Source organism: Parasteatoda tepidariorum, chromosome 6 (genome assembly GCF_982258835.1).
Source record: "Parasteatoda tepidariorum strain Cologne lab strain chromosome 6, Ptep-v5.0, whole genome shotgun sequence".
Lineage (NCBI taxonomy): Eukaryota > Metazoa > Arthropoda > Arachnida > Araneae > Theridiidae > Parasteatoda > Parasteatoda tepidariorum.
The window spans coordinates 82,611,382-82,625,683 of NC_141760.1; the positions used below are offsets into that span (position 1 = coordinate 82,611,382).

The 14,302-nt window shown below is 30.0% G+C and overlaps 2 protein-coding genes across 2 annotated transcripts; one reads left to right on the forward strand and one right to left on the reverse strand.

The window, feature by feature from the left end:
* Positions 1 to 3,675: 3,675 nt before the first annotated feature.
* Positions 3,676 to 5,124, reverse strand: cbc (protein CLP1 homolog). Its single transcript, XM_016051839.4, has one exon. The coding sequence runs from the start codon at positions 5,122 to 5,124 to the stop codon at positions 3,841 to 3,843; it is 1,284 nt and encodes a 427-aa protein (XP_015907325.1). The 3' UTR covers positions 3,676 to 3,840.
* Positions 5,125 to 5,323: 199 nt separating this feature from the next.
* On the forward strand, positions 5,324 to 7,962 carry LOC122269316 (uncharacterized). Its single transcript, XM_043041751.3, has one exon. The coding sequence runs from the start codon at positions 5,561 to 5,563 to the stop codon at positions 7,028 to 7,030; it is 1,470 nt and encodes a 489-aa protein (XP_042897685.2). The 5' UTR covers positions 5,324 to 5,560; the 3' UTR covers positions 7,031 to 7,962.
* Positions 7,963 to 14,302: the final 6,340 nt, after the last annotated feature.

A 14,302-nucleotide genomic window follows, 5' to 3' on the forward strand; every position in this document is an offset into this window, starting at 1 on the left:
AAAGGGCACTTTGAGTTTTGTAAGGGCACCTACTTTAGAACATAAAAATTTATCAAAATATGTAATATTATGTAATAAACGAATTTTAACCTCAACAATTTTTAAATTACCTTCTAATACTATTTCATGCATAGGTTTAAAAGTAATTCTCTCTCATTATCAAAATAAGAGAAAAAATTTGCAGTTCATAAAAATAATTAAAGCAGGGTTCATGCTCTACTTTAGAAATAAAATTCAAGTGCTTTTCAAGGACTTTTTAAGACTTATTATAAAATTCTCAAGGACTTAAATTTTAGTAAAAGATAGACTAAAATTTTACATTTTAAACTAAAATGTTTTGACGATAATAGTTAGTTGACAGTCGATAATAGCAGTACTGAAAAATAAGACTTCCATTGCTCTCTTGATTTCGGAAAGTGATCTAAGTATAAAAAAAGCAAAGGGGATTGGCATCAAGTCAAGAATAAAATTCATGATTCATAAAAACGTCAGATTTGAATTTTACACAAGGCCTATTTTAAGCTAGGTATACAACCTCTGAATAAGAAAAAATTCGGGCAGGACTGGGGGGGGGGGGATGTTCGATATAATACTGTGATATCAATTAGATATTTAAAAACAACTTTTTAATAATTTTTTTTTTTTAATATTTAAAGGAGATTTTTATTTAATATTTAGTGGCAGAAGCATTTAGACAGTGAAATTTAAATTGCTCTCAAATATAATTCTGAAATTTTGACCACTTTTCTATTAAAGAAAATTAATCAATTATTGGATGTTGTTGCGGCTTAATTATCATTTTATATTTATTACGGGTCAACTATTTTCAATTGAATCAGTTGCCAACTTTCACCTCAATATCTTCTGATAGATTCTTACTAACAATTTGGGTCACTTTGACTGTTTTAATTAACCACTCATACTTGAATAAATTTTTTTTTTCAGTAGCATCAATCATACGCACTTGACATGGTCACATGAACACGAATCGTAATGAGTAGTTTTCAAATAGAGTGTAAATACGAAAATCGATGTTTGATATTACAACATCGATGCTTGATATTGCAACATCGATGTTTGATATTGCAACATCGATGTTTGATATTGCAAAATGTGTGAATACGAATAGCGACATTGGATTTTAAACTTGCGGAAAAACTAATCGTGATATTGGGGTTTAAAAACGCTTAGGTACAAATCGCGATATTAGATTTTTAAATTGCTTTAATGGGAATTGCAAGTACAATTTTTGAATCACGCGAAAACGAATCGCAACACATAGCTTTTAAATCAGTTTAATACGAAGATCGATGATTGATATTAAAGTTGCCTGAATAAGAATCGAGATTTTGTCAGAATCTGGCGCAGTTCCCAATATTTAAAATTCCTAAAATCAGCCAAACATACATAAAATCCTAAAATCAAACAGTACGAGTTATCATCTGAAAGGCGGGAAAGTCATTCTCGCACACTTACGTATGCAAAAAGTTAAACACAGAAATGCTGGAAATAGGGCTGTTTTCCAGAGTTTTCGATACTTTTCAAGGTCATTTTGAAGTTTTCAAGGATTTAATATCATTTTCATGTACTTCTAGGGGCCCTTGAAAATCAAAATGAAATTCAAGTACTTTTCAAGGCCGCAGGAACCCTGTTAAAGGCATGCTAAAAAAAATTCTACACAACAAGTTTACAAAAAAAAGGAAATTAAAAAAAATATTAATTAATAAACAACTTGAAAGCTTCCTTCTATAATTTAAACTGAAAATTATGAAAAAATTAATATTTAAAATCACTAAAAAAATGTACTAATATCTTCTCCAGAAAAAAAAAAAAGAGATACTTGTAAGCAATTAACCAGTTGAGAATAATCCTATCAAAGTAAATATTTGTAATCATAATTAAATCTATAAACATAGCTAATTTTACCAAGGTGTAATTAATATTTAAACAATAAATTAATTTCTTTAAAATGAAATACGAATAAAAAGGAAAGTGTTTTTAATGGATGGCGGTTTATTTTTTCAAAAAGGGCCAAGAGGGTGCATTTATTGGGATCAAAGGGTTAGCAGGGTGGGCCGTCCTTCTAAAAACGCTTAGGGAGAACGCTGGTAGTAATTAAAGTAACAAAAATGTAACAATTTATTTAAACTCATTACTAATAGAGAAAATAGTTAATGAACAACTTGCGATAAAATGATTAAATTACATTATCATTTTATCGCAAGATTATATTAAATTAAGATTTTATATCATAATTATTCCATATACAGTGAAACCTCCGTTAAGCGGACATTCATGGGACCAAAAAATTTGTCTGTTTATTAGAGTTGTCCGTTTACGGGAAGGGTACCCTAATAACGAAATTTAACACCGTAAATTGTTTTTAGAATATTTTCAAAGATGCAGAAATAATTACATAATATCTACAAGGATACTATAAATATCTACAAGAATATTTATTTAAACAATAAGAAAGATAAAAAAGAATATATAAAGAAGTTTGATATAAATACATAATTCTGGATGTAGCTACAGATAAATAAATATAATTTTCCTATTAGCATAGATACTCAAGTTAGACATATGATACCAAATAGGAGCGTACTGCCCTCAGTCCGTTTCAATTATTACGTTCACACCCCCTTACACCTACTTATCATTTGATAGGGAACATGGTTAATACCTTCTTGGAAAATAAACCTCCCATGATTCACAGAAAAAAAAGTAATGCATACCTGTAAGTCATGAGGACCTATGGAGATGATTATTCACAATTGATCAGCTATCAAGTGTCTGAATAAATGTTTCATTTATATAAGCATCTCAAAGATTAAACTTCTGTTCTCTTTTTTTACCCCAGTTGTGTTAAATAGAGTCTTCAAATTGATAAGAAAATTAAAGAAATTTTCAATGGGGAAGAAGCATTGAGAGAAGTCATTTCAACTTGAGGGGTCTCATAACCTGTGTGGTCCAGATGAAAAGATCAAAAGATGCCGATGTCAGAATTATTTCAGGAGAGCAGTACCAATTTCTCTCCTTTCCTTACAAAGATAAGGCAAGGTGACAGGAGAAAGATTGATTTTTCGGTGGTGAAATAGCTTAACAATATTTTTAGTTATGGATAAGGCAAAAAGTTTTATTTACATGCTTTAAAAATGGTGAAAAGTTGAATTTTTTTAGATTGCAATTTATTTAGAAAAAGTGTCCGGCTTGTAGAGATAAAAAACAATGTTTCAGGACCAAAATGAATGTCCGCCTCCGGTTACGGGAGTGTCCGCTTTGCGGAGAATGTACGTAATGGTTTATTCATAGAAGATTCCCGGGGAATTAAAAATATGTCCGTATTGAGAGGCGTCCATTTTGCAGGAGTGTCCATAACAGGAGGTTTCACTGTATTAGAAATTTCTTACCAGAAAACATCACTAGTGTCAATAATAGTTTGGCATTTTTTAGGCCCCCTATAAAGATATAACATAACAAAATAGTATTGTTTTAACTAAAGTTTGAACTTAAATTTGCCAATCTTATTGGTAGCCTATATAACACTTAAGTACTATTTACTTAGAATAAAAAAATATTATTATAATTAATAATTTTTATTCTTCATGTAAATTTTAAATAAAAATTATCATAATTAACACAATTTAATTCTCATAATAAAAAATAAAAGTTGTCTGCTTTTTAAAAATTTATTACTTTAAAAAATTTGTTACAAAAAATAGAAACACAACAATAATGGGCATCAATAACTGAATGTCACACATTAAAAAAAAATTTTAAGCAGCTGTCTTGAGTCTCGGTGATAAAACTGTAACAATCAGACAGTTAACAGAAACATTTTCAACGAGCATCCATAAACTGAATATCACCTATTAAAAAAATATTTTTAGGCAAAGGTCTTGGGTGCGGCGATAAAACAGTAACAACTTGACGTTCAACATCAACATTAGTAACACAAATAAAACCGGCAACATTAGTAGTCACGACATCATCACCAGCATTATCAGCAAAGCTGATACTCAAAATATGATGCAACAGGTTTAGACCAGTTTGTACCGGAACTAGTTTGGTTCTATTATCTTCCGCCTTCATTCCCATCGGCATGCAAGAGTCAGGCAACGATGGTGCACCAATCTTAAACACTTTCATCTCCGAGAACTTGACATCGAAAGAATGTGGATACAAGTGAGTCCTCAATCCATAAAAATATTGCCTAATACGACTATCTTGTGCCTCGGCACGAGCTTGCACACTACGTTCGACAACGCCGCCAGACTTGGGCACGAACACAATTTGAATAAACTTAGGCATATCACGGACTAGTTCATTATACAATCGCTCTTGATCAATAACCAATATCACATCGACTTCGAAAGCCTTAGCAGCGTGTTTCAGAGCTTGATAACCTTCTGCTTTAATCCAGCCACCCGTGTTAATTATAGTTCCACTTACATTTGCTCTACTATTATGAGAGGCTCTAGTTGATACCACAGCAGATAACTGTGATACTAAAGTATTATATAGCATAATATTAGTGCTAGGATTAGTATGCCCATAGTGATATACTATAGGGGCAGTTAATGAAAATCCTTCTTCGACATCAGCAACTCTTTCAACGGGAAGGGCAGCAACAGTTCCAGGTATTGATATAGACGATAGTTCAACATCCAGGTCAACAAATACTGGTCTTCGGTTCAATCGAACTGCATAGTTTAATAAAATACGGCAGAGCGTAGTTTTGCCAACGTCAGATGGCCCAGCTACCAACACAACGGGTCCTTTAGAATCGTCCTTCTCAGCTTTGACTCGCATTTGTTCCAAAGCTCCATGAATGTTTATGTAAAATACAGAGGGCGTTTCTTGAGCAACATATGCAACTTCAGGTTTTCCGGTTAGTTCCAGCGTACATCCATGCCAAGAAAATACTGCTACTTTTTCGCAAGAAGAAAAAGCGAATTTCCTATTTTTAACGAGCTCAGTACCGAAAATTTCAGCTGTACCATTTTTTAATTCTAGGGTAATAGTACATTTGGGCTCAACTTCAAAGCGGAGCTCTGTTTGCTCATCGAGCTTGAACTCTTGCGTATCTGTATCTGCAACAGGTTCAGTAGATTCTTCAGTCATTTTAAAAGATATAACAATACAAAAAAAACTAGAAAAATATTTACTTTAATTTGTTCAATTATTTGAAAATTTTTGGATGCTGAACTGTTTTTTAATTGAAATAAAAATGCTAAGCTTTAACGCATTATAAACATTCATAAGTTTTGTTGACTGTTCGCTATTGTTACAAATACCCTTTAGCTGCCTATTTCTGTTAAGCTCGAGCGTAAAACAGCATTGCATGAGAATATTTAGAATTTCAGTCGAACAGAAATAGGGTATGGAAATTGTTGTTATTAAGAAATAAATGAAAAAGTAGTGTTGTTTTGATTCAGGATATCGAAAATGAAATGTTTTCAATCAAATTTGTGACATAATTCTAGTAAGGTAAAATGCTAATAAAGTAAATTATGCTATCTCCTTTTTGTTAGCTTGATATACAAGTTCATATTTTTTAATGGACCTTTTCCCAATCATGGATATAGAATCGATATACAACCTTAGCTACATAGATATGGCTAAAGCCATAATTGATCGCTTTAATGAACTTCTACGATTTAGTGAACGCTTATTTCCATTCCATAATGAAGATACTCCACTTCTATTTGCTATCCGAAGGAACACCGGCAACTTAGACGAAATACGAAAACTTTTATCGAGAGGCGCTGACATAAATGTTGTAAACGAAGACGGAAGAACTGTTTTACATGAAGCTGTTATGAACGCTTATTGTAATCTCGGCGTGGTGAAGTTGGTGCTGGAAAATGAACCTGCTCTAATAAATCGCTGTGATAAACTTAAGAAAACAGCTTTACATATGGCTATGATGTTTGAGAGCTACGAAGCTGTTGTTTTAGAACTCATAAATCGTGGGGCTGATTTAAACGCTGAGGATTTATTCAAAGAAACCCCACTACATATTGCAGCCAATTTTCGACATGATTTATACAAAGTTCTTTTAGATAGAGGTGCGTTGATCGATGCGAGGAATTGCTATGGGCGGACTCCATTACATTGTGCATTAATGAGACAAGCTCCTCATTTAAATGTTCCATTAATCCTTGCATTGTTGTCTCATGGAGCTGATGTGAACGCAATAGATATTGGTCATAATTCTATTTTGCATTATGCCGTGCGAAATCCACAAGTGAAAAAAGAAATAATTCAGATGTTTTTAGAGCTGGGAGCTGTTCCGGATCATCGAGATCTGAAAAAAATGCCACCTTTAGGCTATTGCAAAAATAAAAATATATCTAAGTTGCTTATACAGTATTCTGTTCTTCAAAATTTAAAAATTGGTGCAAATAACGAAATTATTCAACCAGATAAAGTACTCAATCTTAATTTTTTCACAAATAAGTTCGACCGTATGCATTGGGCTCGATATCGAGGCTTGTGTCTTAAGGACATTGCTTGCATGATGGATGATAAGGTCAGCTCGGATTGTACTTTCTTTGATTATATATTTAAGAGGTATAATAAAAAAGATGTAAATCTTGAAAATACTTGCGAAGGGATTCCCGATATGGTGCTGGTGCGATTCTATAATGATGCTTACCCGTTTTGTAACGACATCATTTATGCTTCGATTAAACTTGGTGAATTGCTAAACAAACTCTACTATCAACCAATTTATGTCATGTCTGAAAATGGGCCAAAGGAAAAAATTATTTTTTTAAACTTGCATTGTATTGAACATTTGGCGAAGTATTTATCAAAATTGGATTTGATTAATCTTGTATTGGCGTACTCTCTTCAGGATTTGTATGATTTTAAAGAACCAAAATTAGAAATAGTTTTTAAGAGACCTAGACCAGAAAATAAAGATTGTGATGTTGATGATAGCATTTCGCATATTGTTTGCAAAAAATTAAAGGTTGTAATTGATGATAACCGCAACTATGAAACAGGACTGCCATTTTTATAACATAAAAAATTTAACAGAAAATGATTTAATTTGTACCCCATTCTGTATAATTGCTGTTGTTTATTTTTTAATGTTGTATAATAAAACTATTTTATTCTTTTTTTTATGTAAAATCAAATAACGTTTTACTTTCTAAGCCATATTTATATTCTTAGCTTTAATATTTATTTTTGAATAGTTTTTGTTTGAATTTTTTTTTATTATGCTAGTTATATTTTTAAAAATATATTCTAGTAGTTTCTTGTTTCTTTCTTAATCGTTTAGTAAAACATTTTATTATGATTAATTTAGAAATTTTTAAGATAAAGCAATAAATTATATTTTTCGTATTTATGTAATGTGGTTATTTCATGTAATAGTTCTCTTAGCAAATAATGTACTTTGCTTGACGTTTGATACTGTTAGCAATCTCTTTTTGCATTCCCAAAAATTTATTGCCTTCCTTTTCTGTGAATTGTTGTTACAGGGTGCACAATAAATGTGTATTTCAATAACTAAACAACAAAAAAATTGAAGAATTTAATCAAGAATGAATGAAAAATAAATTTCTCTTTTAGTTTTTTTGGAATAATTTTTGAAAAGTATTAATTATAAGCCACCTATAAAATGTAAAATTTAACTTTGTATTGTATAAGACATAAAAATAAAAACATTTTTTGATATAATTTAAATTAAACTTGTATTTTATATTTCCAATAAACGTATATAATAGAAATATGTTATTTTCTTATACATCAAGTTTATAATTTGCAGAAAAAGAGAAGTAAATGTTAAAAATGCTGTATGCAATTGTATGATTTCTTTTTAATTTGGTTGTTTTGGGTCATTCTTGTGTAAATTTTAGCAAAGCCATGTCAAACAATAAATTGTGCCTTTTTTTATCATACATTTTTTATTTTTTCAATTTTGTTTAATAAAACTTTATGTCTATAGTTGTTATAAGTTTATTTTTGAAATACAGTCAAACCCCGCTATAGTGAACACGGTTTATAGTGAACTCCCGGATATAGTGAACCAAAAAAGTGAGGAAGTTGGATATAATGAACTTTTTTCTGTCTTCGACTGATTTTTTTCTTCATTTTTTTGCTAATAATTTTGAAATTTCTACTTCAAAATAAATACTCATACCGATTTTCAAAACCATCTATAGAGGGGAATGTAGCGATAAGCATTTTTTCTTCTTTGCCTCTTTTATCTCACTTTCCAACCCAGGCAAATGATGCACCTGTAAGGTGTCAGTGGGATCAATATGCATTTTCTGTCAGAGGGAATGAGTCATTATTGGTCAAAGGGCTGGACACTAATCTGTTGATAAGGCCCTCATTTCAACTCCTTTTTGCTCTCAGTTCAGTTTAAAAAAGCCTGCAAACAAGTTTCTCAAATTTAACTATGGCGAGCAGTAAGCGTAAAAGAATTTTCATTGATGTTAAAATGGGCATTATCAGAAAAATTTAAAATGATGCAATCCAGCTGATATTTGCAGAGAATATAAACTATCCAAATTTGCAGTTTGTAACATATGGAAAAACAGGCAGTTAATAATTTCTGCTCAGGAAAAAAAATTAGTTGCCAGAAAAAAGTTGAGAAAAGCAGATTACAAGGATGTTGAAGAAGCATTACTGAAGTGGTCCTGCATTAGAAGAAGTCACAATCTTCCAGTATCTGGATAAATGTCGACGAATTTGCTAAACGATTTTATGAGACTACTTTTATGTGCTCGAATGGCAGGTTTGACAGGTTTAAAAAGCGGAATAACAGAAATTCAGGAAAAATTATCTGAGAGTCGGGAAGTGTTTCCATATCTGATGTTGAGGATTGCTCATCAGCTAGAGATTAAAAAAAAAATTTTGTATGCTAGACGAATAGTAATAAAAAAATAACACATGTTTTGCTACTAGATAATACTTTTCAGTCATTTATTTGGATACGTGTAATAAAAGGGAGAAGTTAAGAAACCATTAGTTAAATTGCCTGCGTAACGGATATAGTGAACTCCCGGTTATAGTGAACCAAAATGTCGGTCCCTTGAAGGTTCACTATAGTGGGGTTTGACTGTATTAGAGTGTACAGAGCTATTAAAAAAAAAAAATCACCAAACACAGTGAATTACTTTTGATCTGATGACCGGATTTTCAAGTACTAGTACTTGATCTTAATGGTTCGAGGGGTGACCTCCAAATATATATTTTAAGTTACGAAATCAGACACAAAAACTTCCTCGGAAATATTGCATGTTTTTTTTGGACAGATTATGATTTCTGATGACCAAAATATAGGGGGTAGCTACAATATCGTCCTAATAGTTTGGTCAGGAGAGCATTAAAAAGTTTGAACCCCATATGGCTGATTTAACTTTTTTTGTATTTTACCACGTCTCGAGAACTTTTTAAGGGAATAATGAAAAAAAGTAGCACACAAATATAAAATTCATTTATCCTAAGATTATTACATGTGAAAAATTTTTTTAAATTGCAAGGTGTATTTTACATCATTTTAAGGAAGATACGGCAAAATACAAAATAAAATCTGTAGAATATAATCCTTGAGAACTCGGTGGAATAATCATTGAAAAGTCAGATATTAAAATTTCATAATCTGTCGGATAAAAAAAAAAGGTTTTTCTTATTCAGCGAAAGTATGTTTGTATGCCTGCACTAACTAGTTAGCTTCAATACAGTCAAATTATTGTTTGAAATAACAAGCCAGAACCTATCGGAATTTGTTTATGGGGGTGTCTGGTGACTACACTTGAAAATCCCACAAAATTTTGCTATGGGTTTTGGCAGGAAGAGAAAGAAACTTTAATGCTGATATTTTTCAAATGAGGTATTATTTTCAATGTATTTTTTAACTCTGAATTGAATGATTCTAAATGATAGATGAATAGTTTAGAAGTTATAAGGTTTTTATGTAGAAAAAGGTACAATTTTGTGCTTTCGTTTTAGTTGCACCACTTTCATTACTATGCAAACAGGTTAAATAATATAATATCGATAAGGACTGTTCTTTAAACGATTTTCTGCTGAATAAAAATACTAAACTTTATTAATTAATCAATTAAAAATTTATTTTGTAGCCACAGGATTCAATTTTAAAATAGCAGTTTATGGTAAAAATACTTTAATTGTATGGGAAGCAAGTAGGATAGCAGATTGAGGTTCATCCGTTCTTATGGAAGATATTGATCTTTTCACATTGTTAAATAACCATGGAATCAAAAATTTGTTAATGATAATGCTTGTGGAAAACATGATATATGACCCCTTGAGCAAATCACAATGGGTCCCGACTTGTTAGGTCTGTCTGAGTTTAGTCAAATTTTTGCCTAATTTGATTGCACTGATACACAAATGACCCAGTCTGTATTACACTTGTCTGTAAAGAACTGTAAGACGCGTAAATAAGTACAAATACAAAATTGTACATAAAACTCTGTGGCTGGGATAGCCTGGTCGGTAGGGTGCTGGGCCCATGTTCGTGGGTTCGAACCCCGCTGGCTGAAGATTCCCCATTTAGTAAAATGATAACTGATGTATGTTAAATCTGTGGAGTTGCAAAGTCCTCCATGTTACCATAAGAAATCAATATCTCTGGGGGTACTGAATTGAAAATTTATCGCTCTCTGATACAGGTTAAAATTACGACCTGTGGATGTATGAATGGGTCCGCCCTGTAAACGGGCGTGACATATGGTGTGGCAGAAGTCGAATTCTGGGTTATAGATTGCACCCCTCTGCCTTAACAGGCATGCGAAGAGAGACAAATTCTAAACAAACAAATATTAAACTGCTAAAAACTATTAATACCAAAAACTACTCGCTTACAAATTCTAAACTATTAGTCGGATTGATCTCATTCAATTCTCAGTGAAAAATCACGTAAAATATTCCTTAAATGTTCAGATATCTCCTGGGTAACAATGTAAAGTGCATACATGAGAAAAATAAAGTACTTTTTAGACATAAAAACGCTTGTAACTTTTGAATTATTTATTCCATTGACTTGCTTATAGTCTCATTCAATTCAGTTTGGAAAAAAAAAATACATTAGAAACAGTATTTTACTTGTCTAAATAGCAATACCAAATGTGTAAATATGTACAAGTCAAACAAGTACGTTTTCCTCAGAAACCTTTATAACTTCTATTTCTCCTATCATTTCAAATTTAGATTATATTGATAAGGCGTAAAAAGATGCATAAAAAACAATACCACCTTTGTTTAAATATCGGTATTTATTGCTCCCGCCACAGAATTTTGTGGGATTTTCATATGTCGAAACCCCGACCCCATTAACAATTCTTCAAATTCTAGGCTAGAACACATTTCAAACGAGTTTAATTAAGTCGAAAGTGGACCGAGCAGGGTTTGCAAAGCAAACTTTGTTAGATTGCATAGCAATCTTTGAGTGTTCGGGAGCTTCATCGAACAGTGGTAGAAGCTCACTAGTTAAATATAATAACTTAACTTAAAAGTTATAAAAAAAATTATTAAAGCCAAACTTTACATTAGAAAAGAAAAGCAGCTGGTTATCAAAAATGACTAGTATTGCAATTAAACTAGTTAATATGAATACATAAAAGTAGGTCGAATGCTAAAGAATTTTGTTATAAATTAATACTTGTTATGGTGTAAAATTTTAAAGTCATAATTAACCAAGTTGTCTTAAGTTATATAGGTCTGAACTAGTATCAACAGGCTTTAAATTTGAGTATTGTTATCAAAAATATAATTTATGTATTGATCAACTTTTAACTTTGAAGATCTCATACAGCAACTTTGTTTTATTAGTTTTTGCTTACATTTCCTTTTTACTTTCACTTCTTTTATGATCATAGCTAGCAAAATTTATAAATGATTATATTTAATTTTTTTTTCTTCATAGAAATTAAAAACAGTGATTTCTAAAATAGTTGCTTTTAAATAATCCATACATCAATCTCTGAAAACTTGTTTGTTTTTTTAACTAAGTTAGTTTTGTTATAAGAAGAGTTTTAAAAAAGTTTATAATTTCTCGGAACTAGCATATTATGCAATTAAAAGTAACATAACAGCATTTTACGTTATGAAACTGCTTATCAATAATTCATTAATAAATCTTTAAAATCTGTTTTTTTTTTATAAATAGTAGATGTTTATAAAAGTTCACAATTTCTAGGAGCTAGAATATTATGCAATGAAAAGTAGCATTATGGCATTTCGATTTATAAAATTTCATAAAGACAATTATTCTTTTCAAAATTTTATAAAAATTTATTAAGTAGTTAAAAATATTGAATATTCTAGAAAACGTGATTACAACTTATTTTTCTAAAATTGGACAGAATAAACTTGGATTTAAAGAAACCTTTCTCCAAACTGCATTTTGAGAAAATATCATTAAATATGCATCTAAAATACGTTAATTAATTCATTGCAAAACTTCAAAATAGCTTACTACGGGATCAATCACTTATTTACTTTTGTAATTGAATAAGTCTCGATAGTTTATAAAAGTATACAATGTTAAATTTTGATGTTTAAGTTTTTCTAATTGATATTACAATTTTTATTTCACAAGCATTTAATTATTACAAGATATTTTGAATAGTTTTTCAAACTTGTAATTTTATTTGTAATAATAAGATGATCATCTTTCAGAATTCAACTGTACAAGTATAATTAATAAACAAACTAATCGGTAATAATTTGGTGTAATTCATTTTTATAATTGTAAAATTGCTATTCCTTTCAAATGAAAATTTAATATTTTTTATGTGAAATGTGGTAAAACTTCTAAAATGATAAATTACAAATTATTTTGGACCTGAATTATAATTTTTGTGTACTGTAAAAAGATAATGAACTTTTAAAATGTTTATCACAAAAGCAAGTTTAATTACATGATAAAATATATTTATTGTTCTTTCAATCAGTAATTATTATACTACAACTGCAATGCATGCTTTTATCACAGATTTAAATCATAAACTTGAACTATCCCCTTTAATTAAACATTTAAGAATACATTTCCAAGGGTTGTAATATAGTATTAATAACATTATTAAGCATTAAAAATTTATTAACACATTTGTTTCAAGATTACAGTAAATAGTGATATGACAAGTCCTTTTAAAATTTTATTATTATGTTAAAATAAAAACATTTTATCTAATACCATTTTAATAAAAATGATTAAAGATTTTAAATTATTATTGCACTAACAAAAACAAGAAATTTTAACAATATAACTTAGATATTAATTATACATAGATATAAATAAAATGTCTCAGAAATGAGCATTTCAATAAAGGTAAAACAACTCTATAATTTATATATTATATATATTAATAAAATTTATGTGTAATATCACTTGCTGCTTACTCAATAAGCAACATTCTAAATATTTTTGATTATGAAACGTATTTATATGTACATTTTCATTTCCAATTATTTACAAAATTATAAAAATTACACTTCACAAAAAAGCTGTATTACCAAACTGTTTAAAAAATTTATTTATTTTTAAAAAAAATGCATCTTTAAAAAATAAATGTAAAAAAAGTCATTTCATTAGCAAGACTAAGTTGCTCAGTTAAAATTTAAAAATTTCTTCTCCTTTTTGCTTGAAGCTATGTTAATTATTTTTAGTTAGTGAGAAAAATATGAGAATTCAGGAAAAAGCATACAACCATTAATAATTTAAAACATTAAAAGCAACATTTTTCTTCTTATTTGGGAAAAATTCTAAAATTATGAAAAAAATTGGTTTAGGGAATGCTAATAGAAACTATATAAAAAAGTAATTGAAATATAGAGGCTAGAACAGTGTTTCCCAAAGTGGGGCCCAAGCCCCACCGGGGGGCAATTTGATTGTAAAGGGGGGCAATTCAAAAATTGACTTGACATGAGTTTAAACCTTTTGCTCTGAGCCATTTAAATGCAATGCGAGATTTTGGTGACAAAATCGAAAGAAAAAAGCAAATTCTTAAATAATTGCAGTCAATAAATATTATGTGACTTAGGGATTTTTTAAGCGACAAACCTAAAATGAAGTATCTGTTTACAGTCGATGGTAAAGCATTTGTGAGTTATTTAGCCAATATCTATGAAAAACTGAATATATTAAATAAGAAACTTTAAGGAACAAATAAAACTCTTGTTGATGCAAAAGCGAAGATATTTGGCTTTACTACCCTTATTGAGTTATGTCAGAAATATATTAACAACAGAAACTTTGAACAGTTTCATTGGCTCCAAAAATGTGAAGTAAATGATACCGCTTTACTTGTTA

Coding starts and splice junctions, on each gene's coding strand:
- cbc (XM_016051839.4), bottom strand. CDS start 5,124: ATGACTGAAGAATCTACTGAACCTGTTGCAGATACAGATACGCAAGAG.
- LOC122269316 (XM_043041751.3), top strand. CDS start 5,561: ATGGACCTTTTCCCAATCATGGATATAGAATCGATATACAACCTTAGC.